General features: G+C 28.3%; 1 protein-coding gene across 4 annotated transcripts in view; it reads right to left on the bottom strand.

The window, feature by feature from the left end:
• Window positions 1–26308, bottom strand: part of Btk (tyrosine-protein kinase Btk29A) — a 92820-nt gene that overhangs the window by 26112 nt on the left and 40400 nt on the right. For 3 of the 4 annotated variants that reach the window (XM_016049392.4, XM_016049395.4, XM_016049393.3), the window contains exon 2: window positions 6811–6891. In XM_016049392.4, coding sequence (XP_015904878.1) covers window positions 6811–6891 — 81 coding nt within the window. Of the gene's footprint in view, window positions 1–6810; window positions 6892–16850; window positions 16976–26308 lie in introns of those variants that run through there. The other variant, XM_043047016.3, reaches the window with a different exon arrangement.

The raw sequence follows: 26308 nt of genomic DNA, 5'->3' as shown, positions 1-26308 counted from the left end.
AAGTATAACAAAGTTTTTACCTGGACGGTGTAAAAATGTGCCTTTTTTTCTAAAAACTTAAATTAGTGCAAAAAATTTGATTTAATTATTAAATATTTAATAACACCATAATAATTATGGTGTTATTAAATATTTTTATTAACCTCTATGTTCAATGTACACTATAGAAACTGTGGTGTAATACCTATAAAAAAACATATTTTCAACACCATATTATGTATCTTCAACACCAAATTCAGATATAATATAGATTATATCTGAATTTGGTGTTGAAAAACTCAAAAAAGTTTGGCGTATTTCAAATTAATCTCAAATCGAAAGTTCATTCCCACTTCTTTTTAAAGGGTATTGTTAAAACTTCAATTCAATGAACGAGAAAGCATACACCAAAATTAGATACACATCCGAAAACACCAACGTTGGCGTGTTTTAGATATTGCCAGTTGTCTGTTTACATTGAATAAGAATTGGCGTGTGCTTTATGTTTTCTTCCATGCCGCTATAAAATATCAACTGAAACAAAAGCTCGTCGATAAATTATGTATGCCTGCTTTTAGATGTGTAAAAAGCTAATTATATTATAATTGATTTGATTGACATAAAATTGATTTGATAGATTGATTGGCAAACTATTCATATAAAGTGTTATAAAATGTATGTATGTTTTTAGTTGTAAAATAAAAATATTTATGTTCGCATAAGATTCACATAAATCTGTCAATTTTATAAAATAATTTTATAATACTTAACCTCGATTCATTTCGATTTTGTTCGAATTCATATTAATATTCTGTCTGCGCTGCGTGTGTGTTTGATTAACCAACAATTTTACTTTAAGAAATATTATTCATATGTATCCTAAATTTATGATTTTTGCTTTGGATTGTATGGTAAAAATAACTTTACTGATTCCTATGTGTATCATATTCTACTGTAACAACAAACATGGTGGCGGATACTTTACACAAAATAGTGTAAAATAGCATTCTAGGTGTTTCACCACAACAGGCATTCTGCATGGTTTTGCAGTATTAAAACACTTAGTGGAACACCACTATAGTGTAAAGTAGTTGCCACCAGTGTGCAGATACGCGAAATTTTTTAAAGTGTAATTAAGAATTTTGAAGTGGTCAAATATTTACTGATTAACAGTTGACCAGTTTAATGTCTATTAGAAAGATTTAGCACATTACTGTAACATTCCGCCCATTTACGTACTTATGTTCTGCGCTACGCAATTACTACAGAACAATCTCTGTTTTCCACAGAGCTGTCACAGAACGAACTCTTTTTTCCACAGAGGTGTCACAAAACAATCTTCCTTTTTCCACAGAACTGTCACAGCACAAACTCTGTTTTCTACAGAGCTGTCACAGAACAAACTCTGTTTTCCACAGAGGTGTCACAGAACAATCTTCGTTTTCCACAGAACTGTCACAGTACAAACTCTGCTTTCTACAGAGCTGTTACAGAACAAACGCAAATGCAGGATTCTACATGAAAGGGCTAAATCTTTCTATTGGTTATCAGAGGGCTTTCTTACTAATTACAAATATAGCTTTTAAAGCGGGGTCAAACTATTTGCACAACTGGACTATGAAATCAGCTTTCAAATTGGGGTCAACATATTTGCAGAGTTTGACTATGGAATCAGTTTTTAAAGTGTGGTCAAAATACTTACACTACAGGATTTAGTGTTCAAATATTTTTCGTAACTTATTAACAACTAACCGGTTTCATGTCAATTATTGGAGAGATTTATCCTTTTCCCCTAACATCCACCCGCATTTTTGCGTACGTATGTTCTGTGCTGCTCACATTTACTACAGAACAATCTCCCTTCTTAACAGAGCTCTTGCGGAACAAACGTACGTAAACGTGCAGGATACTACGTGAAAATGCTAAATCCCTCGAGTATTTAACAGTTACTTAGTTTAAATACAACTTTTATGTGTAGTGGAATTAAAATATTTGCTCAACTTGACAATGGAATTACGCAACAAAAATTATTTCTTTGTTATACTCCAAAATTTGTGTTCGAAATTGTAAACAAACAAAACTTCCGGCTTTAATAAATTCTTAGTTTTAAATCAGTTACAGTTGGAAAACTGGATAAATAACTCTTATTACCACACTTCCTCTATTGTAAGTAACAGAAATTAAAATGAGTTTAGTTTTGTTTCAATTATACTTAATTCCTCTAAAAACATTTCACAATTTAAGGAAGACCACTTCCTTCTAATCCTTGGATGAATAAAACAAACTCATCTTCCTTATTTAAAAATATTTTTCATTTTTCGGTCGATTCGCATCAGCGAACCGCATACTAAAATCGTTTTAAAATCTGACCTGGATTTTTAGATTAGGTGATTATATTTGACCACTCTGAAATTTAAGATGATGAGAAACTTGAAGAAGTATATCGATGAACTTTATTAATTATAAGATTTGTTGACAGGCAAAATACTAATACCATATAGATTTTGATGGAATTAGATTTCTATAAACTATATTTCCGTGAAAGCTCTTAATAATCCAGATTTTTATTTTGCTTTAAAAGTTTAAATTTTAGGTAAATCAATTTAAATTTTTATAATAATCTCTAATCTCAATTGAAACTGTCTTAGAGTATATAGTGATTTAGCTAAGATTTCGAGAAATCAGTTAGTAATCGAGATTTATTCTTTGCTTTTATAATTCAATAATATTTTTAAACAATCAAATTCGAAATATTTTCAAAAGAAGAACTGAAAATAATTTCTAATCAAAATTGAAATTGTAATGAATAGATACAGCGATTTAGATAAAATTCAGTAAATGATTTTAGCATTCGGAATTATTTCTTTGCTTTTATAATACTTTCAAATAAAGCTGTTTAAAACGTTTTTAAACTAAAAAATGATAATAATTTCTAACCTAAATCGAAACTATAGTGAATCATAATAGACGATTAAGCTAAAATTTCGTTAAAGATTTCTGCATTCCAGATTTTCTCTTTGCGTTTATAATTCAATAATATTTTTAGCAATCCAGTATAAAATGTCTTAAATAAGGATCTTATTATTTCTAATCTAACTTGAGACTTCAATATAGCCATTCAGCTAAAATTCCGCAAAAGCTTTCAGCATTCCACATTTTCTTTTTGCATTTATAATTCAATAATATTTTTAAACAAATCACTATGAAATGTTTTGGAACTGATAATTTCGAATCTGAATCGAAACTGCAACGGATATATACAGAAGATTAAAATAAAATACCTCAAAAGCTTTTAGTATTTCAGATTTTCTCTTTGCTAGTATAATTCAATAATACTTTTAAACAAAACAGATTTAAATGATTTTAAATTAAGAACTGATAATAATTTCGAATATGAATCGAAATTGTAATGAATCAATATAGAAAATTAAGCTAAAATTCCGTAAAAGTTTTAGCATTACAGATTTTTCTTTTTTTTGCTTTTATAACTCAAAACTATTTTTAACTAAACCAGTTCGAAATTCTTTTAAATTAATAATTAATAGTTTCTAACCTATATAAAGCCTACAAATTTCTATCTATCTACATGGCTTTACAATTAATTTATAATTTATTATGAAACAGTAGTGTTATTAGAAATAGTTATGAATATTTTTATTATAATTTTATTGTTTTTTATAGTTAACTATCATAGTTGCTAACTATTGTTTGATACGTTTTGATTTTAATATTACTGCTTCGAGTATTACCTTCTTCAGGCAAATACGGCTACCACGATCCCAAAATACGCTACTAATCTTCTAGCCTTGTTTTATTTTTCTGTAAGATATTATTTATAGCTCAATTTGAATAAGTTATATTGAGAACTTACACTGTTAGAAAATACGCCTCAATGTTTAACCATAATACGGTTTAAATTTGCTGTAACCTTAATCAGGTGTCAACGAACTGAATTGAACACTAGTATCAAGTGAAGAAGTTTATAAATATAGCTCAATTTGAATAAATTTTATTGAGAATGTACATTGTCAGAAAATTCGCTTCAATGTCTAACCATAATACCGTTTAAATTTGCTGTAACCTTAATTTGGTGTCAACGAACTGAATTAAACACTAGTATCAAGTGAAGAAGTTTATAAATATAGCTCAATTTGAATAAATTATATTGAGAGCGTACACTGTCAGAAAATTTGCTTCAATGTTTAACCATAATACGGTTTAAATTTGCTGTAACCTTAATTAGGTGTCAATGAACTGAATTAAACACTAGTATCAAGAGTAGAAGTTTATAAATACAGCTCAATTTGAATAAATTATATTGAGAACGTACACTGTCAGAAAATTCACTTCAATGTTTAACCATAATACTGTTTAAATTTGCTGTAACCTTAATTAGGTGTCAATGAACTGAATTAAACACTAGTATCAAGTGAAGAAGTTTATAAATACAGCTCAATTTGAATAAATTATATTGAGAACGTACACTGTTAGGAAATTCGTTTCAATGTATTAACCATAATACGGTTTAAATTTGCTGTTACCTTAATTAGGTGTCAATGAACTGAGTTTAACACTAGTATCACGTGAAGAAGATTAAGTACAATAATGAGGTTGAAATTGAGACCATATTAAGGTTGGCGATATTGTACTTCAACAAGTTTTAAATTTTCTAACCATGTAGTTTGAATATGGCACAGAATAAAGCACAGCATAGAGGGTATAGTTTAATAACACAAAAGTCAGCATAGACGGTACCGCCTTTAGTGCCATTAAACTTTAAATTAAAACAATGAATCCCCTACGTCACCATCTGCTTTCATCATTCTTTTCCGTGAAAGAATATTGTATACGTTCAAAGAATATAAAACACAAAAGAAGTTTTTTCTGTTGAATTATATCGTAAAGTAATAAATTGTAACAAATATAAATTCCATTCATTTGCTATCAGTAATTAATATAAATGATTTAAATCAGACAGTGCATTAACTTAGAAACTAGTTCCTTATCCGAGCTAATTCACTGATATCTTTATCGAATGCTTTTTGCTTAATGAGGAATAAATAAATTCCTCTTTTTAAACACATCAATGAACCAGTCAAATTAAATGTCTATAATCGACAGTAAAGCAATAAAACGTTATAAAAAACTAATAAAATATTTTAAATGAAAAGGGATTATTTTGCTTGTATTCTTTCCGCAATATTTTCTTTCTATTTTAAACCTTGTGATACAATAAAATGTGATGTTAACAAAGTAATACTTGAATAGCATTTACTATGGCAATTCATATTTTTATGTTAAAGAGGAACATAAAACGGCTAATAGGTCACCAACATTAAACTTTATAGAACAATTGGTGTTTAAAAATATTTAAAGTAGATTAGTTATAACTGCAAAACAATAGCTTCCTCTAACAATTGATTTTTTTTATTTTAATAACTAATAATGTACAAACTTTTCATTACAAAGGTATTACATTTTAACTACATTAGTTTTCAAAAGGGTATTAGGCAATCAAGTCGAATGTGACTTTACTGCACTTAACAAATATAACACGTAATCAAATTAATAAAATTAACAGGATATTTGTGGATCATGGAAATTTTATTTATCTAGGAAAAAAAATATACTGAAAGATGCGAAATATGTCAGTAATAAACAAAAATAAAAACTGCTGTTTACATTATACAAAACGGGAAATGCCCTATACTTTGTCATTAAAAGAATTTTAAAATATTTAAAAGTAACACTTACCATTCATCTATATATTTATTTTACAGCTTAGTCTATATTAAAATAGAATATTATTTTTTATTAAATAAATTTTGGGTTTTGTAATGTGTAATTTGAAGGATTATTTTTGGATCATCTCATTTTTCACTTTTTTTTTTGCTGTTTTTTTCTCTAAACTTTGTAAAAACATTTTGTTTTTTTCTGACAAAAAGAAAAGAAAAAAAAGAAAAAATAGTTGCTGATAAATATAAAATATACGATATTGTAGTTTCCCGAACTACAAATAGATTTTTGTATCAAAAATGTATTCGAAACTGAAATTTTCTGGAAAAAAAATTTATCGTTAGACTTTTGCTGCTGATAAATATAAAATATACGATATTGTAGTTTCACGAACTACAAATAGAGTTTTGTTTCAAAAATGTATTCGAAACTGAAATTTTCTGAATTTTTTTTATTTTATCATTAGACTTTTGTTGCTGATAAATATAAAATATACGTTAGTTTCACGAACTACAAATAGATTTTTGTTTCAAAAATGTATTCGAAACTGAATTTTTCTGGAAAAAAAATATTGATCATTAGATTCATTCTTGTCAATCATAATACATTTTAAACACTGATCGATTAAACGATACCAATATCGCCATTTCTCGATATATCGCTCAGATTTTTCCTAGATTTTTTTTATTGCTCTTTAAGGAGTAAATTAACTCGAAATTTAATTGACTAAAAACTTTATTGACATGTGCAGATCGAAATGAAAATCGACATGTTTCAAGCATTCAAAAGTAGGTGTCCATCTTCATGACCTGGCAGATATGGATGACGTCAAACAAGTCTTGAGAATGGGCACCTATTTATGAACACTCGAAACATCTTGACTTATATTTCGATTTGGATATTTTCGAAGCAATGAAGTTTTTAATCAATAAAATATCTTACCATTTCTGTTTCTTGGGATTATTTATTTAACTTTCAATTTGTTTAAACGAACACATATTTATATTAAAGTTCAATAAAAAAAACTCTTCAAATTAAAGCTAATTTAAATAATTAATTAGTTCTTTATTAGGGAAGAAAAAAATTTGGACTCACCTTGACTAATGTTAAATCCCCATCTTCTATGGCTTGAAATGGATATAAAGCAACCACAGTTTTGACGCAATTTGTTTTCATCTAAAAGAAAATAATAATGTAAGTAACTTCAAGAAGTACTTCATAATACTTATAAAAGTTAAAGAGCAACTATTTAACACTTCATATTCATTTTTCACTTAGCCTTAATATAAAATGTATTTGTTTTTTGCACTTTAAGTTCATAACGTTTACTTATGCACGTAACGCATGATAGTTTTATGACTAAACTCGATGAAATGTGACAAAAAACAGGTAAAACATATGAAGCGCAACATTCCCTGTTGTTTGATCATCAATTTCATAAATCTAATGCAGATTCTTGTTTTTCATCAAATAATTCAAATTCTCACGTTATAAATCTTTTATATTCTCGTAATCTTCTTAAATTGAGTATTTTGAAATTTAAGTTTAAAGGTGATAGTACAATTTATCTGTTTATTTTTAGAACAGTTTAACGAATTTTCAGTGTAATATCCCAGTAAAGCTGATTAAATTCATAATCTCTCAGAGATTTTAATGATTTTTTAAGTTTTTTGTTTAGAATTTTATTAATCTTAAGTCAAGTAATTATTTTTTTATTGAGATGAATAATCGATTAAAATTATTTTCTCATAACAATAAAATCGGAATCAAAACAAAGATCAATTTTTTATTACACGCGTAAAGCATTTAATTTAATTTTATGCCCATGTAAAAAACTATCAGTTTCTTAATGGTAAGAAATAGATATAAAAATTTCCCTTTTTATAATCTAAAACGCCACTAAACAAGAAATAATTATAGATAATAGCAGCATGAACAAGAAACTAACAGTATATAGATACACAATAATGCTTCTAAATTTTATTTTTGTAAAATAATGAAAAGGAAGAATTAAATAAAAAAAAAATTATTTTACAATGACAGAAATTTTAGAATGACTTCAACCCTTTTAGGAGGCCGAGCCTAATAATATTACCGTGCAAATTAATTCTTTTTAAACTTAAGCACACCATACTCGGGAAAAAAATTCCGGTACAACTACTGTAATGTATGGTAAAGACAGTTTACGGGCTTAAAAAAGAAGAAAAAATATAACATAATTCTATTTAAGAAAACCAAATTATACGGTATTTAAACCATTCATTTAGCAATTTTTCCTTTCAAATGCTAAAGGTTCAATAGAAATTCTGGTTTTCATAATTGCAGTACTTATTCCATACAGATTGCAAAAAATATATAACTAAAAAGTAAATTTAACCAGATAAATGTGGTTTTTATCCTATGCTCTAAGGTATCACGATAAAATTACTAAATTTTATTACATTTCCCAAATTTTATCTCAAAATATAAAACCTTGTTTTACCGTTAGTTTTACTGAAATCATTATCAAAGCACTTCGGTAAAAATTACTGAGCTTCTTGGTGTTTCCATAGAGCCAGAAACACAGTAAATCTTACCATGTTCTGGTAGGTTTGACCTTACTTTTTTTCTCTGTGTATGGTTTTACTTAAACTAATGAAGGTTATATTAGATAGCAGCAAATTCACAACTTAAATTGGTCGAAGAGGTACAGATATTATGTTTCATTTCTTGAGAGTGTAGGGTGCTTAGATATAATTCGTATGCAACCTATTTGCTGATTCAAAAGAAAAAGATTGTTAAGAGGTACTAACTAGTAAAGCTTACCAACATTTTTACAACTTAATGGCATTTACAGAATTTCCAATGCAGAACTGGAATTTTTTTTTCAAGAAATATATAAGCTTCTTTGTGCTGTTTAATTTTCATAGGTGAATTTCAAATTTGAAACTTTTTTGATGTCTAACAAAAAATACTTTTTATTGGAATGACTTTGCCTTAGGTATTTATGATTTTCAAAACTACTTGAGATTAAGAGCTATTATCTGTAATATTATAAGAATTTTTCAAATGTTTTATTTTCTATAAATTTTTATTAAAGAGCGGTGTTAAAAATGGGCTGTGCAAAGCGGCAATATCAAATTTCGTTCTTATATTTTATAAGTTTTAAAATTACTTCAAAACACTTATGGATTGAAAAATATTTTTTATAACAAATCTAGAATATTTCATTGCTTTTTTAAGGAAATTCCTGGTACATATAAATTCTTTTGTGCCCATTTTTTGGTCCAAGAGAAATGTCCGATCTGTTACTTTCTGGTCTATTACCAAAGATAACTTTGGGAAACTAATCTGAAATTATTTTTGCTCCTTAAGCTACAGTTTTGTTCTTAAATGACATTTTTATTCCATTTTTGTCAAAATACGTAAGTTTAAAAACGTTATACGTAACAGAGAGCCGAGTAAATGTTGCTATAAACTTCTACGGGAGTTAGGACACATCACTAGAATTAAAATTGTATGGGAACCCATGCGCGGAAATGTCATCGTACGCGGCTAGAGACGCTTTCCTACTATGATCTGTTCAAAAGCACACGAAGAAACAATTCATAATAGTGCGATATTAATCTCCTTTCGAAATGTTTGTTAATTACTCAGAACTTTTACGAATTTGTTTTGCACCTCATATTTAATTTTTGAAGTCCTGGAAATCAAAATTTATTCAGATATTATCAATTAACAGCGTGTTATTTATTAGCTAACAGAAACGAAACTATTTTAGAATCTATAATTAGAAACAGTGACGTATCCTTAACGTGATTTATACTAATCGATTTTCATTATTTAAAATAGTAATAGTTTTATCTTTTCTTTCCAATTTGAAAGTCTATGGCACCGTTCAGATTATAGGGAAAAAAGTTATCAATTCCAGTGCATATTATAAAGCCGGAAATGAACTAAACTTAATAAGATTTCAGTGATAACGTTAATTCTCCATCGTTGCAAATACTATTATTTTCTTCTTTCAATTGTAAGGTAACTATCAACTCTTCTATCGCTTTTAAGAAACGAGGCCACCGTGACTAAATTCGTTAGAGGAAGTAATGATGGTTTGGTTACAGAAACAAGGGAAATTGATTTTCGGCAATTTAAAATGTATGTTCTTTTTTACCCTTTCCACGCATCAGAAGTTACGCTACAAAAGATAGAATCAGTAACGAAGATTTCTAATTAAAAATCAAGTTAAAAGAGCTCAAAAATAAGAGAAGATAATTTAAATATGAATAGTAAAGAGTCAAAAGCAGAAATTGTGTTATTCAATCGTGTTAAAACAGGGGTTTCCAACTTACATGAGGCCAGGGGTCACAATTAAAAACACAAATCAAATGGCGGGCCGCAACTTTATCAACATTTTATGTAGGATTCGCATATGTTTCAAGGAACATTAAATATTACTGTTAGATTTTTACCAAGTTGTACAAAACAAAAGTATTGAATTACAAAAAAAATAAGAAGTAGATGTTTGAAAATATTTAATTGCATATTAAAAAATTCGGGCTACAATAACTTTAATGTGCACCTATGTATTAAACAATTAATGTGCTGTGTTGTTACGATATAAAACTTTAAAAAGGTTGGTATTAAAACTTACATAGTAGCACACAAAATGTTCAATGAGAAAATTGAGGTTTGTCTGCTGCAACGACCAGAGAATAACTAGATATTTACATTTTAAAATTTACAAATGTGTGTGTAAATATTTTCGTCCAAAATGAGTGGTTTCAAAAAGTTAAATCTGAGAAATTCGAGAAAATTTCTGATACACACATGCTAAATTATATTCACAAAATACAAGAAAAATGAGCAAGATACACGATTATTTTGTATTTGAATAAATATTTTCTTGGATGCAAAACCTGAGAAATAAAATTTTTTTCACCGTTGGTATGTTAAATTTCACAGAAACAAAGAAATTAGGTTTTTATTAACGAGAAAAGTATTTTAAACCCATGCAGATTTTTTGCAAAAATTGTCCGCAAAAAACTGACAACTAATATATTTTAGTTTGCGGTCCACAAGAAAAAGCTTTGCAGGCCGGATGCGGCCCCCGGGCCGCCAGTTGGAAACCACTGTGTTAAAATAACTACCGAATTCAAAATTAAATGCTGAATTCTTTTATCTATTTTTATAGTTTTTAATATGAAAAGGATTCCATATAATATGGAACATCCGTCCAATAAAGATTAATTGGAGATAAGAAAAAATATTTGAATTACACTCTTATTATAGTATTATTTATTATAGTGAGTTGATCGCTGTACTTAATAATTAAATAACAGGATACATGATTCAACTTAAATAAAAACATGGTTCAATATAACATGTTATAACGTTTGCTGCAAACTCGTTGCACCTTAAATGGTTCAATGTACCGATATTTTGGTTTGGTTCTTTAAACAATTTTCATAGTTCTTTATAAGAAAGGGACTCCATTTAGTAGGGAACATTCGTACAATAAAGATTAATTGGAGATAAAAATAAAGTTAGAATTATACTGTTAGAAATATTGGAGCTGTTAAACAATACCATGTTGAAATTTGATGCAAATTTATTATAGTGAGTTGAACCATATCGTTGTACTTCTACATTTAATAACACGATACCAGGTTCAACTTTAATGAAAACATGGTTCAATGTAACATGTTATTACAGTAGCTGCAAATTTGTTGCATTGTAAATGGTTCAATGTCCCGATTTTTTGGTGCAAGTTTTTTATTTATTTATTTATTGATAGTTTACAAAAAAAAACCTTAATATGCGATTGGTTTAAGAAATGAAACGAAACAAAACTAAGTATTAATTTTATGTTAATTGAAAGCGAAGACTTTCCCTGAGAAATTGCGATTTTACTTATTCACCAAATTTAAACAAAATTTGCTGATTATATTTCCTCATTTTAATCTGTGTAAAACATTCTCTTTTAGGTTTGATGAGATTTTTTTGACCTGACAACGTTGAATTATAGTTAACCTCCTTCTTATTAATCTTTTTCGTCTTAATCTCATTTGATCTGTGAGAAAATATCATTAATAGATTAATTTGACACATAAAATGTCATGATATTATTTTTAATTTTGGTGCTTGAAATTATTCTATTAATTATTATAAAACATGTTAAACATGCATGTTGAACTCCATTTTTTTAAATAATTGTTATGTTAACCTTTCTCATACTTTTAAAGCTTATTGCAATAAGCTTATTCTTTACATGAAGATAAACATTTATTCCATGATAACCTCAAAACTCTAATTGGTAATGGAATTTAATATGCACCGCTTCATTTACAAATATGTGATAAAATCAAATCGAGACCTAAGAAAACATTAAGATATTCATCCTGATTTAAGTAATAGCGTGAAATGTGAAAAAATCTTATCGCATGAGTGGAACCATTTCATTTCGTAACTATCATAATCCAATATCTAACTAAAGATTTGAACACGTAAAGGTTAGCGACACTATTGAAATCTTCAAACGCTTACCGCATCGTGGTAATACTTTGTGAAGATTGCATGTTGGATAAGGTACACTTAGTCCTCAATCATTGATTGAGTGTCACCGATAATTCAATTGATACGAGATCTAAAATGCTCTGCCACTGATTAAGTTGGTCAAAATGTCAAGAGTCGTGAACTAGCATTAATTATTTTCGTTAAGATAAAAGCTTTATAATTGAAGATCATAGCGATACAACAGTGCAATATAACTTCAATATAGAATGAATGCTTTTTGATTAGCAGCTATAAGAATGCTTCCAAAAGAATCTTTTATTCAAAGACAAAGTTAATTGGTGCATCTGTAGAAGAATGATCACTGTTTACAAAATGGCGACGGTCTCTTATTATTATTCGATTCACGCAATGAGGAAGTTAAGGGTTTTATTTCAAGCTGTCAATAGCGTGTTTGTAAAAGGAAAACCATTTCTTAAAGCAATGCTTTTTTGGTGTTTGGATTATTAGACCTCGATTTGATTTGATTTCAATAACTACAATTGTAATTTAAGATTCCTATTTGCTATTTTAATTTGCATGAGCTTTAAGTCGATGTGAAGCGGAAATTACAAATGTTGGAACTAAAGAATGTATGTGTTGATTTTGGTTTCCTTGGATTTTTCTAATGATGCAACAAAGGAAATAAATTATTGTTTTATGTCAAAGTTGAAGAAAGTTTCAGAAATTAAGCAGAAGAGAATAATATGAGCATGATTTCATCTTTTTTCCAATATTTAAACGCCCTTGACTTGTGAGCTCTTCAAACCAACTATTAATTTGAGTTTAAATCTTCCTTGCCAAAGGTATCTAAAGGTGCGGTTCAAGGAAAAGTGTGCCAACTGCAAACAGGCCAGAACATTTTTTTAAACGCATCAACAAAAGCTAAAGTTTAATTAAGCTTGACCTTACTAAAAATTACTATGGTAAAAATTTCATAATTCTCCATCCCCAAATTCAAAAGAGAAACATTAATAATGAACTACATTTCGTGACGCAAAACTTAATTAGATAGAGAAAAATATGATAAAAAATGCCATCGCAAAACAAAACATAAAAAAAATAAAAGATATTAATATGGGTTCAATTTTATGAATTCAAAATTGATAATTAAAGTACAGAAAATGTATGAAATTCCAGTTTATTCATTTATTCGCAACCCTCTAAAGACCAAATATTAAATGGTCATAGATAAAATTTGTGGACAAACTTACGAATAACTGAACTGAATAACTTACATATATACGAAACTATTTTATTCATTTAAATACGCACTCATACTTTTTATAACCCTTTTCCTGTTTAAGCGACAGCACCGTAAAAAATAGATTCTCAAAATTGAAAAAATGTGTCAAAATAGCTCCGAAATAAATAATCGTTGAACTAGAAGACCCCTTGTATTCAAAATTGAAACAGCACATACCATGTCAGTTGGCTACCGTCAAGATTCGAGCCAAGGACCTCCAGGATCATATAGGGGAGAAGGGGGTACAGTGGGTCAATTTTAAGATATTTAAATATAATTCTAAAAATATTCTTAGAAAAGATTATCAAACTTATGCATTATGTTTTCTAATCTATTAGCTACCCTAATTAAATTTATTACAATTTAGCAAAATGTTTTTTTACAATAAAAAGACATTTTTCTAGAGTACTACTTGTTGACCCACTGTGCCCCATAAAGGGGTACAGTGGGTCAACAAATGGGGTACACTGGGTCAACTAACGAAAAATGCAATAAATAATTTTATTTCATTCAATATTGAGTTTTTAAACTTATTTTATTGCCTGACAATATTTATTATTAAGTTAAACAGTAAAGTTGATCAAAGTTTATAAATGAAAAGTATATTTTCTTGCTCTAATATACACATTCACTACATTGCATAAAAAATTAAAGAAAAAGGTTTTAATTAGACATTACTTTATTTTAAGTGCTATTTAGTTCACAAAACTTTTGGTTGTATAGTAATTTTTAAGACATTAAATCAAAAACTTAATTTACAATAACTAATGAACATTATATGACAGGAAATCTACTGCAAAAGTCAGTTTTGTCATTGTTCTCTTAGTTCCTTGAAATACATTTGGTTTGGGCAACTTTCTCACTATATCTTTACTGTCTGCTGTATAAATGTCTGCCTCATCAAAGATAAAGGCATAACCTGGCTGAATTCTTTTCATGTAGTGAACTTCAAATTCATGTTCTTTCTTGCCTACAACTTCAGCAACATAGTGTTTAAAACTGTACTTTTTTTTGCCATGAACTGTTACTAACACGAAATCTCCAATGTCAATATTAAAATCTTCTACTTCTTCAAGTTCCAAATCCTCAAATTCAGATTCGTTTGAAGATTCTTTCCATTCTTCCTCCTCTTCAGTTGAGCTGTATTGTAATTGCTTGTAAATTTTTGTTTGCTTATTTCTCCCTCGCTTCTTATCATTAAGTCTTTTTCTCTTTTTTAATTTTTCAATTGTTGCATTTCCGATTCTGTTTTTCACTGGTGTATCTGTAAGAACTTCTGATTTTGTAGGCTGTCGCTTTGTCAATTTTTTCTTTTTTGGATCAGCCTTAGGAAAAGGCTTTACCATTTCTGGTGTCATTTCTTGTCCTGCAAAATTTTCTTGAACTGAAGATTCTGTGGAAGACTTATTCCCTTTTTCCTGTAACACACTTTGTGCTGGAATGTTTTCCAATGAATGTTCTACATCCAACAAATTATCAAATGCCCTCGATGGACCCGGAATTGCAAGATTTTCCAGAGAGGCCTCTACATTAGGCTGGACTAATGTAGCTAGAGAAGTACCTTCTTGAAAAATACGAGGTTGATCTTCAACTGTGACATTTTCCATTGGAACATCTGTAACATTAGAGGCAGTAAAATCTTCATCTTTGTAGATATTTTTATCAAAAGGAAAAATTCCTGTCGATGAAAAACCAGACAGGATATTACTTGTAGAGAATGCAAGGGGATATGACTTCCCAACAAGACCTGCAATTTCATGGATAGTAATGCGATTTCCGGGGTTATTTAACAACCAGGCTCGACAAGCATCATTATAATATTTTTTAAATGGGCCGAAAACTGTTTTGTCAAGCGGTTGTAGCTTGTGGCTACAGTGGGGAGGCAGAGTCAACAAAATTACACCATTGTCTTTTGCCAAATCTATGACTTCAATACTTACATGGCTGTAGTGGTTGTCCATGATTATAAGTGTTTTATTTTGTTGAGACGACTTCGAAAATTTAATAAAATGTTTCATGACTAATATAAATATAGCTGAGTTCATCCAGCCAGATACTGTTGCAGCTCCATCAGATCTTAAGGGTGCACCATGCAACATAGCATTGCGGAAGTTCACTCTCGGAAATATGAAGAAGGGTGGTAGTGAGTTTCCTAATGCATTAATGACGCAACATAAAGTGACCAACTCTCCTCTTTCTGCACTGGTCACTTGCCCTACTTGCTTTGTACCCTTTTTTGCAAGTACTTTGCCAGGAGTTTGAACAGAAGTGACCCCTGTTTCGTCCAAATTGAATATGTTTTCAGGTCCGAGCTTGTATTTTTCCAATAAGTGACACAATGTGCCATAGAACTGCATAACAACAGGTTTATTAAAGCCCATTGACCTGGCCAAAGATGTAGCTTCTGGTTTGCGCAAAGAAATACATTGGGAACGTTTTATAAACCCTTCCAGCCAGTCTCTGCCAGCACATTGATTTCTTTTCCAAGATTCTGGAATGTCTTTCTTTAAGCTGGTAGCATATTGAAAGGCAAGAATTTTTGCTTCCTCAGGTGGAAGACCATGATGTAATTTACTAGCCTGGATGAAATAGTTAGCAAGCATTTGTTCTTCTTTTGTAGAAAAAATTTTGCGCACATCATAATTAGGTTTAAATATTATGTCCTTTGCATTTGAATCCTTGTCCCAGTTAACATCTTTACTTTTCAGCACATACCGTTGTAAAGTTGTATTGGAGACATTGTATTCTCGAGCAGCTTCACGTATGGGCATCTTGTCTTTTAGAACAGCTTTTACTGCTTCACGCATTGTTTCGGAGTTTACCATGCCAATGTTGGTTTTCCGTTCTCTGTTTCTTACCATTGTGATCTGGAAACAGGGTAAATAACAATTCCCTGGTTTATTTCTTACTTAAGTGTAAATATTTATACTAATTTAGTTGACTATACTTAAAATAGCTAATAGGTTTTTGCATTTCCACAGACTAGCGTCAACAAAATGAATTTTAATAGTTATTTTAATAAATGTATCACCAATGTATATGTAAACTCTTTTATTTAATAAACTGGTAGACAAATTAAATTAAGGTAATTTAAACATTAAAGTGTAAAAGATTAAAAGAAGGACAATGAATATATAAATGGGGGTACAGTGGGTCACCGACCCACTGTACCCCATTTCAAGTGACCCAGTGTGCCCCACATGTACCATTTTAGTATATTTCACCTCAAACTCTTGCTCTTTAAAATATTCATTTAAATAAAATATCATACAAAATGAGATCAGTTAGACTATATAAACATACCACATAACTCATATTTAATTGACAAATTTAAAGTGTAATAACAAAAAGTCTTACTTACTTCAAATTTCCTGCAGAGGATCAGAAAATAAAATGGCTCTTTCTTCCCTCCACAATCAAATTGAGCTGTTTACCTTTTTCCACAGAGTAGAGTTGTTTCGTGTCTACTTTACAAAATGTTTTCATCTGAAAATAAATTACTGAAGCAAAAATATCTTCACTGACCCACTGTACCTCCTGACCCACTGTACCCCCTTCTCCCCTATAGGAAGCTCTAACCCCATAGTTGTACACTCAGTTCAAGGAGAGTTAGTGTAGCCTTAAAAAGTGACTGTCGTAATGATACATCTTGTCATACATTCCCTTCGCTTAAAAACTTTAAGATATAGCAAAATAACCAAAAAGTGAAATTGAAATTACCTATCTCCTGACTAAGCTATTGGGATCATATTTTCCAAATTGCAACCCTTTTTACCATTGAAACTGGAAATTAGCATGCCATGATGTGTCGTTGCGGAGGCCACTATATAAAACTTCTTAACTCTCTCTGGACTGAGGTGTACAACAATGGGGATAGAGCTTCCTATTATGATCCCGAAGGTCATTGGCTCGAGTCATGCCGGTAGTCAACGAACATCTCACTCACATTTCTACTTCCACCTTATTCTAGAGACTATGCATTCTTGAGACTATGCATTTTGCTCAAAAATTAGTATATGCTGTTTCAATTTTGAATACATGAGGTTTTTAAATTCGACTATTGTTTGTTTCATGACCATTTTAAGACGGTTTTTCTCAATTTTGAGAAACCCTTTTTGGTTGTACGTATGGGTGGTATCAAACCATGACGCTCGAGAATTAATAAAATCCTGGATGGCCAGTTCAAGATACTTAATTGTCCGAATTTATTTGTTTCCGTGTTAGAAACTTGTCCGAATTTAAGAAGTAGTAGTAGCAACAGGGGGATACGCCTGGTGAGTATAGAGGATTAGGAAGAAGTTCTAGTTTCTATACTTTTTCACATTCAATTGTGCAATTTGTCATGTAATGAGATTGGAGACAATCTGTTGAAGAACCTTTTTTTTTCTCAACACAATTATTTTTTTCGGAAAGAATGTCATGAGTTTTAGACCTTATTATGATGTCTTTAAAAGGGCAAGATGTATTATTTTTCAACAAAGAGAGAGAATGGTAAACTGTTTGGCCCGTGACAAATAATGAGCGATTTTAGTTGATAACACGATTCAGAGGGGCCACGGTGGCTCAGGGGATAAAGCGTTCACCTCCCAATGAGGTGACCCAAGCTCGAATCTCATCGGTGGCTGGTTGATACGAATTCTGTTTCCGGTTGATATAAATTGGATATCAAAAATAAAAGCTTATATAAGTAAACTTTATATGAATGAAGAAGATGTTAAAAGTAAAAATTTGCTGTCATAGATTTTACTTACTATATAACAAATATGTGTAGAGTAAAAGTTGACTCACTAAAATTTATTTATATAAAGAAGATATTAAAAGTAAAGTTTACACTCTTAATAAGTACCGTAAACCGGGGCGAGTCTACCCATTTTTTCAGTTTGTCAACTTTCAAGTGGTCAAACTTTTGTAAATATTAAAGAAAAAAGGCTTTTAATAGGTGTTTCGGAATCGCTATTTATCCCTCTTTAAAGCTGTGAAATCGATTTTAGAAAATATTAACAGTTACGCTGTTACTGTATATTTTTATAGAACTGCTGACAAATCTCTCGTATGGGGCGAGTCTACCCATTCTAATAAAATGAATGTTAACATTGTAAATAATCAAATTTTACTATTAAATTGTTATTTTAGTTACTATATAGGATATTTATGAAGTAAAATTCATAACTTTATTATATATTCCATTTTTTTATTCCTAAAATAACACAAATTGAGTATTTGATCGATTATCACATTTTGATCACAGTTTTGTTTTTATAATCTTTAACATTATAAAATAACATTTTTTTCTGATTATTGTTGATAAAAATAAATTAAAATTAATATAAATTTAAAATTAAATAATTAATAAATAATAATAATTAAAGATTATTAAAAAAAATCGAAATTCAAGCATTGGGAATCATGAAAAATCCTTTTCCCATTCTTTTGGGAGGTAATAATAATTTATAAATAATAATTTATTTAACTTGCATTAAATAAAAAAAGTTAATTTTGTAATATAAAAATTGAAAAAATAGGTAAAATAAACATATTTTATATTTACATTTATATTTAACCTATAAATTTTCTTATTAATGATAAATTTATCAATGCAGAATTAAAATAATATACTCAAATTCATTTAAAATGACTTAATTTTAATATAAACAAAGTTCTAAATTATATTATTATGCTTTATTAAAACTAAATACGAATGGGTAGACTCGCCCCGCGAATTCTGGCTTTTTGTTTACAACAGCAAAACTTACATTCTTTTTGTTTTTTTTTCATATAAAATTAATGTAATCTTAGTCTTAGATAAGTTTATCACTTAACCAAAGTGAAAATAGTAATAATAATAATATACTTACGGAGCACCAACTAAAAGTTTGCTGATTTTCAATACAAGTCTCTCAAAAGACGTTTGAACAGGTCGATTAAAAAGACACCAAATAAATAAAAACGGATCAAACTACTACATCGCCATCTTCCTTAGAGTCTGAACTAAGTCCTCCGTCGGTAAAAAAAATTTTATTTGCAATTTAAAATAGTGAAAATTAAATAAAACTAAAATGGGTAGACTTGCCCCTGGATGGGTAGACTCGCCCCGGTTTACGGTACTCTCTTAAATGAATTAGATCTTAAAAATAAAAACTTACATAAATTTACATATGCTAGAAAGAAGATGATGTTTAAAGTAAAAAAATTTAATAATCTAAATTCATTTATACACAAGATATTCAAGGTAAAAGCTTACACCCCATAACTTATTGATGTAAAAAAAACAAAAAAATAAGTAAAAACTTACTCTCTTAAGCTTCTGACGCAGATAGGACACCGGTGTCCATTTTATATATTTTTTATGACTAATTACTAGCAAAATTTTCCCTCTAAAATTCTGCATAATTACGAGCAAAAATATATTTTTTGTAATTTTTAATTATAAAAAACAGTCTAATAGTTAAAAAATATGTTAGATTACCGAAATTATATTTGTACTCAAATATGAAATATAAAAAAGTAGTTTGAATATTTTTTTCATTAATATTCAAAGTTGTACCAATAATTGATTTTGCAAATTAAAGAAATTTCAATGATGAATAAGTATTTCCTTTAGATCTAAAAAACTGCAAAAAATGGGAATTTGAAAAATTATTGCTTGAAAGTTATGTTTGAAGATTTTGCCTTTAACGTAGAAAAATACACCGGTGTTTCATGCTGTATTTCATAACCATAAATTATTAAAATGCTAAAATATAATGTTTTTCACTTATCTTGACCAAACTAATACAAAATAATGAAAAAAGTATGAAAAATATATTTAATAAAAATTCTGCGTCAAAGAGACAAAATTTACTTTTATAAAATAGATAATGTAAGTAAAGGCTTACTCAAGTTTTTTTTTTTTTCCTTTTTTTTTAAATCTTAAAACGATAATAAAAGTAAAAGCTTAGTCACAAAAATATTATTTATATTAATAAGATTTTAAAAGTAAAAACTTACTTTAAAGCGCAAGTAGAATTTTTAACAGTCGTTTTGTTCACAAATTAATAAATATGGAATAAGTAGTGAGAAATTGGAGTTTTATTTAATTGAGTTTTGCACAATAGTGCTGGTATAATTGTTTGAGCAGTGCTCTAATGGAAACCTTCAAATACACATTATTTTCTTAGCATTCCATAATAATTTTTTTTATTATTACAAAGGAAAACAGATTAATTGGAACAGATTAACAAGTTTTTGTTTGAATAAGATTAGTTTAAGCATAAATATTTAAATTAAGCTAAACAACCTACTCTAAATTAATTACTACACGCGGTCGTTATTTTCAAATAACTTTCCTCATTTGTTCTTTTGTTTTTATGCGTGAAATATTTTCTGCATAATTTCAATAGACTTATTTGATAAGTAAATTCTAAAAATATCAGAAAACAATGAACCAGAAGGTTATCTTAATATGAATTTACAATCTAATAAGCAATTTTATCATAAAATAACAATTATTATAATTACAATCTCAATTAATTTGGTTGTAATTATAACAATCGTTTTTTAAAAGACAAGGGTTAATTTTGACAAACTGAAATACCCCAAGATTAAAGAGAGTTTTTAATTATGATTACACTTAATGGATAAAGGTAAAGTTAATAGACAAAATTAATATTACTTTTATAGAAATAATATCCTTATTAACAATGATTATTTTTCTTGAATAATGTTAACACAATATTGAACTTTTTCAGAAAGTTTAAAGTAATAAAATTATGTCGCATATTTCTAATTATTTTTCTTGCAACGAAATTAAAAAATCATTTATAAATTTAATTTCAAGAAGTAAGTTTAGATTGAAGTATAAATTTTAAACAAAGGGCTATTAAATATAGAACATGCAATTGTAATTATGCAGACACATGAAAATAGTTTGTATATGAAATTTGCATGAGAAATTGTGTTTATTGAGAAATGAAAACTTTTGTATAAATTGTAATGAGAAAATTTCATAAAACAAAGAACTTTTACACGAAGAAAAAAATTCTGGTAAAATTATTGTAATATTTAGTAATGATATTTCTGGTAAAAGAAATCATAAATCTGGTAATAAAGCAAAAATACACGGTATTAATTTTGTAATTTTAACCATTAATTTTATAATTTTTCCCTTCATATGGAAAAGGTTTACCGGAAATTTTGGTTTTCAAAATTATCGTTCTTATAACCACACATTTCGTAAAAAATACAAAACCTAAATTTAAGTTTAACGTAATAAATGGCTGTTATGTCATGCTCTAAGGTATCGTAATAAAATTATTACACTTACAAAATTTTATCCTATATCATAAAACTATGTTTCATTGTTAATTTTACCAAAATCATTAAAGTATTTCTGTAAAAAATTTCGAACTTCTTGGCGTTCCCATAGAGCCAGAAATACGGTGAATTTTACCATATTCTGGTACTTTTAACTCTGGTACTTTAAACTAGTTAAGTTGTGTTAAACTACATTAACATTACTACACTGACTTTAAACCCATTTAAGATAAAAATTATTTCGCTATTAGTTAATGACTAATAGCATGGTAAAATTGCATCTTTGTGTTAAAAAGTTATAAAAGTGAGAAACAATTATAAAAAGCTCAAAAATATGCAGTTTCACCTATATGGTTTGTTTCATTTCTTTTTAAATTTCCAAAATAAGGATAAAAATGACTCGGGAAAAAAATAGAGATGTCATTTTTCCCTTTTTAACCACTTCTTGATGGCTCGTAAGCATCATATATAAAAATAAAAAATTTAAAAAATCAGTTTCAAGTAGTTTTTTGAATACGCTTGAAGAAAAAGCTTTTTTTTAATAATTTCTAATTAGTAAAATTTATAAAAATGAAAAATTGAAAATACAATCAGTTTTGAAATTATACAGATGGTTTCGACATAACAATATTTTTAAATCATTTTGATTGTGTTATAAGTATTTAAATTAATAAAATATATCACTCATCTTCCAATTTATTACAGCATAACCACATTTTACTGTATCTCGTATTAAATTTAACACAAAGTAACTCAAGTGGTGATTTAAAAATTCAACACGCGAATTTATCAACTTTTGGTCTTAAAATGACCATAACTATAATGCATGACCAACAATTAAATATGTAGTTTACTTCCCGGTAATCTTTTTTTCAGGTCATGGCCACTCGTAACAAGCCTTAAAAATGCAACTTAACAGAATGCAATTAAGAAGCTTCGTCAAGCTTCGGCTCCCTTCTCAGAAGAATGTTGCGCACACACCGTGCGCACTTTTTTATATTATTCTTTTTTAAGTTTAAGTCTTTCACTTCTTTTAACTAGATTAAAAAAGATTTCCAATCTGCTAATCCGAGAATTATTAATGAGAATTTTTTTTTGTAATTCTAAAGGTAAATGACCTCTTATATAAAGTTAATAGAGAAGTTTTAAGGGTGGGGCAAGCGTGGTATTTGCCCGGTGTTCCGCATTTTCTTAGACTCTGGGGAGTACTGCTCCAGTGATCTCCAAAAAAAAAAAAAGATTTTGCTTTTTAACAATAATTGAAATTTTGATTTTTTTTTTTTAAATGTTTCTAGTTTTGGAAATAGCAAAACTTTTTTTACGATGCATGAATCTAATGCAGTGATTCCCAAATGGTGTTCCGTGGAACTCTAGGGTTCCGTGGAAGAGTTAAAGATGCTCCGTGAGTCAGTTAAGGAGTTAGAGAGGAATTACTACTCTTTATAACCAGTGATGAGTTTTGAAACCTCAAATTATAATTAGATTCAACCTAAAAATTCCTAATTTATTTAATTTTTGGTTGCCTTTGTGAAATTATTTCAAGTAAAGTAACAATAAAATAAAAATGGCATTTTTTAAAGCAATATGATATTTCTGATAACAATATATTGAGCAAAACTATGAAAAGAACATGCCTTTATTAAATATTGCATTAATATTTCCTATCACGCTTTTCAAATCAGAATAAAATAACTAAATTCTTTTAATTAAGAAATCTGCTTCCTAATAGTCATTTTCAATATTTATGAAAATCTTTTAAGTGTTCATTTCAAAGTAAATCCTAATTCGGTTTACTTTATTCATTTTCAAGTTTCTTATATACACCAAATACAAATTCCTTACTCGACTAGATACAGCACAAGGACTACAAATTTAACAGTAATAAAACCTAATTTAAGATTATTAAATAATAAAATAATAAAAATAAAAAATGAAATAATAAAAATAAATAATAAAATAATAATAAATAATAAAAATAAATAATAAAATAATAATAAATAATAAAAATAAATAATAAAATAATAATAAAATAATAAAAAATAGTCCTTTATAGGTAATAACGTCCACAATTACCTTAATCACAATTACTTTATAAATAAAGTCAGGATTCCGCTGAAAGAATATGGATTATTTAGGGTTCCGTAGCCTAAAAAATTGGAAACTGTTATCTAATGCATAGATAGTTGCATTAATGTAGTCATTACCTCTTGAAAGTATTAGTTTACACATTTCTGCTGTTAAAAATCAAAATAATAAAATAAAATTTATTTAAGCATTTTTATATAATTTCCTAAGTGGAGCCCTTAAATTCGAAATTCTTTGATAAAAATTAAAAGATGATCCTAAACTTCATAAAGAAGTTTAAAAAAAAATCAAAATGATAATAGAAAAATGTTTAAATTATCCATTATCCATAATAATGAAATTCGAAAAGAATCATTTAATTGGTTTTATTAAATTGGGCGAAAAACTTTCGGGATTCTAAGTGATTCCTTTTTCTTGGAGAGGAGGGAAATTGCATGTCTTATGTTTAATGTCTGGCTGAACAAAAGTTCACCGATAAAATATGAATGCATGTTTTTAATAAGACTAATTATATTTGAATTTTTTAAAATTTGTGACCTGCATTAAATAATTTTAAAATATTTGATTTCTATCCGATTCGGTTTTGTTAAGCCTAATTCGAATTCATATTAATATTGTCTCTTGTGTATGTTTGATAAACAAACTAATTTTATTTTAAGAATTATTGCACCCGAAATTTATGGTTCTTGTTTTATTTTGTATCGGTGAAGTAAATTTAGTGATACGCAAGTGTATTTAGTGACAGGCATGTGTATTTAGAGATACGTATGTGCATTAGTAGTATGTGTATTTAGTGATACGTATGTGTATTAGTTGTATGTGCATTAGTTATACGTATGAATATTTATTTAGTGAAACTTATCTGTATCAGTAGTACGTGTATTAGTGATACGTATGTGTATTTAGTGATACGTATGTGTAGTAGTATGTGTAGTAGTGACATGTATGTGTATTTGTGACATGTATGTGTATTAGTGACATGTATGTGTATTAGGGATACGCATGTGTATTTAGTGATACATATGTGTATAAGTGATACTTTTGTGTATTTAGTGATACGTATGTAAATTATCTTTAGTATTAATATATATTGTACTTATATTGCGCATATTTATAGGATATATAATCCGTACACACAATTCATCTTGCGGATATTAATTTTCATCTAACAAACTGATTAACTAATCTATAGTTATAGCATGGCTAGTTAATAAATCACAATACATATGAAGCAATATGATTTAAAGTTTTCAAACTTTATCGTTTCAGAAACTTGCAAAAATCTTTTAGTTACCTCATATTTCATAAAAACCAGAATAGTATAAAACTAGTGAAGAAAGTTGAAATGTTTCAAAATTCATCTTCCCAAAATATACGGAAAACACATCAATCGGCTATTGTTAGAGCAACGAATCATTACGCAATTTACATGTGACCCTATTCCGTTTTGATCGTAATATTTAAGATAACCAAGTAACAAAACAAATCGAAATCATTTGGCAAGATTAGAAATGATTAGGAGGAAAACTTGCATAAAACAGAAAAATAAAACCTGCTATTCAACTGATTTAATCAAAAGCAAGCTCACCTGCTTTACCACTTCAATATTATTTTGACTCGGTTAAAAAGTTAAGCAAGCATACTGAGGAAACTGGGAAATATTGAGGACATTGCGATGTATATTAAAACTCGTTAGAAAAAATATCAAAAAGGGAAATTGAATATGTTAATGTATTTACAGAAATGTGAAAGATATCTCGTTATAATTTTATTTTTCTTCTAATTTGATTATTTGCTGATTTTTTCCTCCTATATTAAATATCCACTGCATGAAGTTAGACAAAAATCTACGAAGGATTTTTTTTTTCCTAAAATTGCTCAAATTTTTATTTGAATAATAAATTAGCCCTCTAACCCTTTCTGAGGCCGTGGGAAGTATACTTACCACCAATTTTTAAAGTCCATGGTGAACTTTTTTACCTTTTTTTTATATAGGATTCCATTTGTTAATAACTTCAGCTTTCTTGAAATGCGTTTGAATAAAATTGGTAGCCATTTGTTTGTTTAAGAAAACGTATAAAAGTTATAAAATACATAATTCCTTTTGAAGTTGGTAGCATTTCTAAAGTATATTTCATAAATAACAAAAAATGAAAGCTAATAAGTTCCTAATAGATCGTGGTAAATAATATTTAAAATTTAGATTAATTTTTTATAAGCTAAATGAGTTCTTTTTTCTTATATGAATTACTATTCTTATATCGATTTCAATTCCAAAAATACTTTAATTTACCTTTGCTAGAAATAAATAGCCAATTAAAGCGTTAACTTAAAACTAAAAAATATTATAATGTAAGAGGAAAAAACTATATTTTAAAGAGTAAAACATTTTTTTTTTTTTTTTTGAAAATATGCTAATACCTGGTTTTATCCTACTTGGTT

The sequence above is a fragment of the Parasteatoda tepidariorum genome, chromosome 12 (assembly GCF_982258835.1).
Source record: "Parasteatoda tepidariorum strain Cologne lab strain chromosome 12, Ptep-v5.0, whole genome shotgun sequence".
NCBI lineage: Eukaryota > Metazoa > Arthropoda > Arachnida > Araneae > Theridiidae > Parasteatoda > Parasteatoda tepidariorum.
Note: the sequence above shows the minus strand (reverse complement) of the source record. Positions and strands in the feature narration are given on the sequence as shown.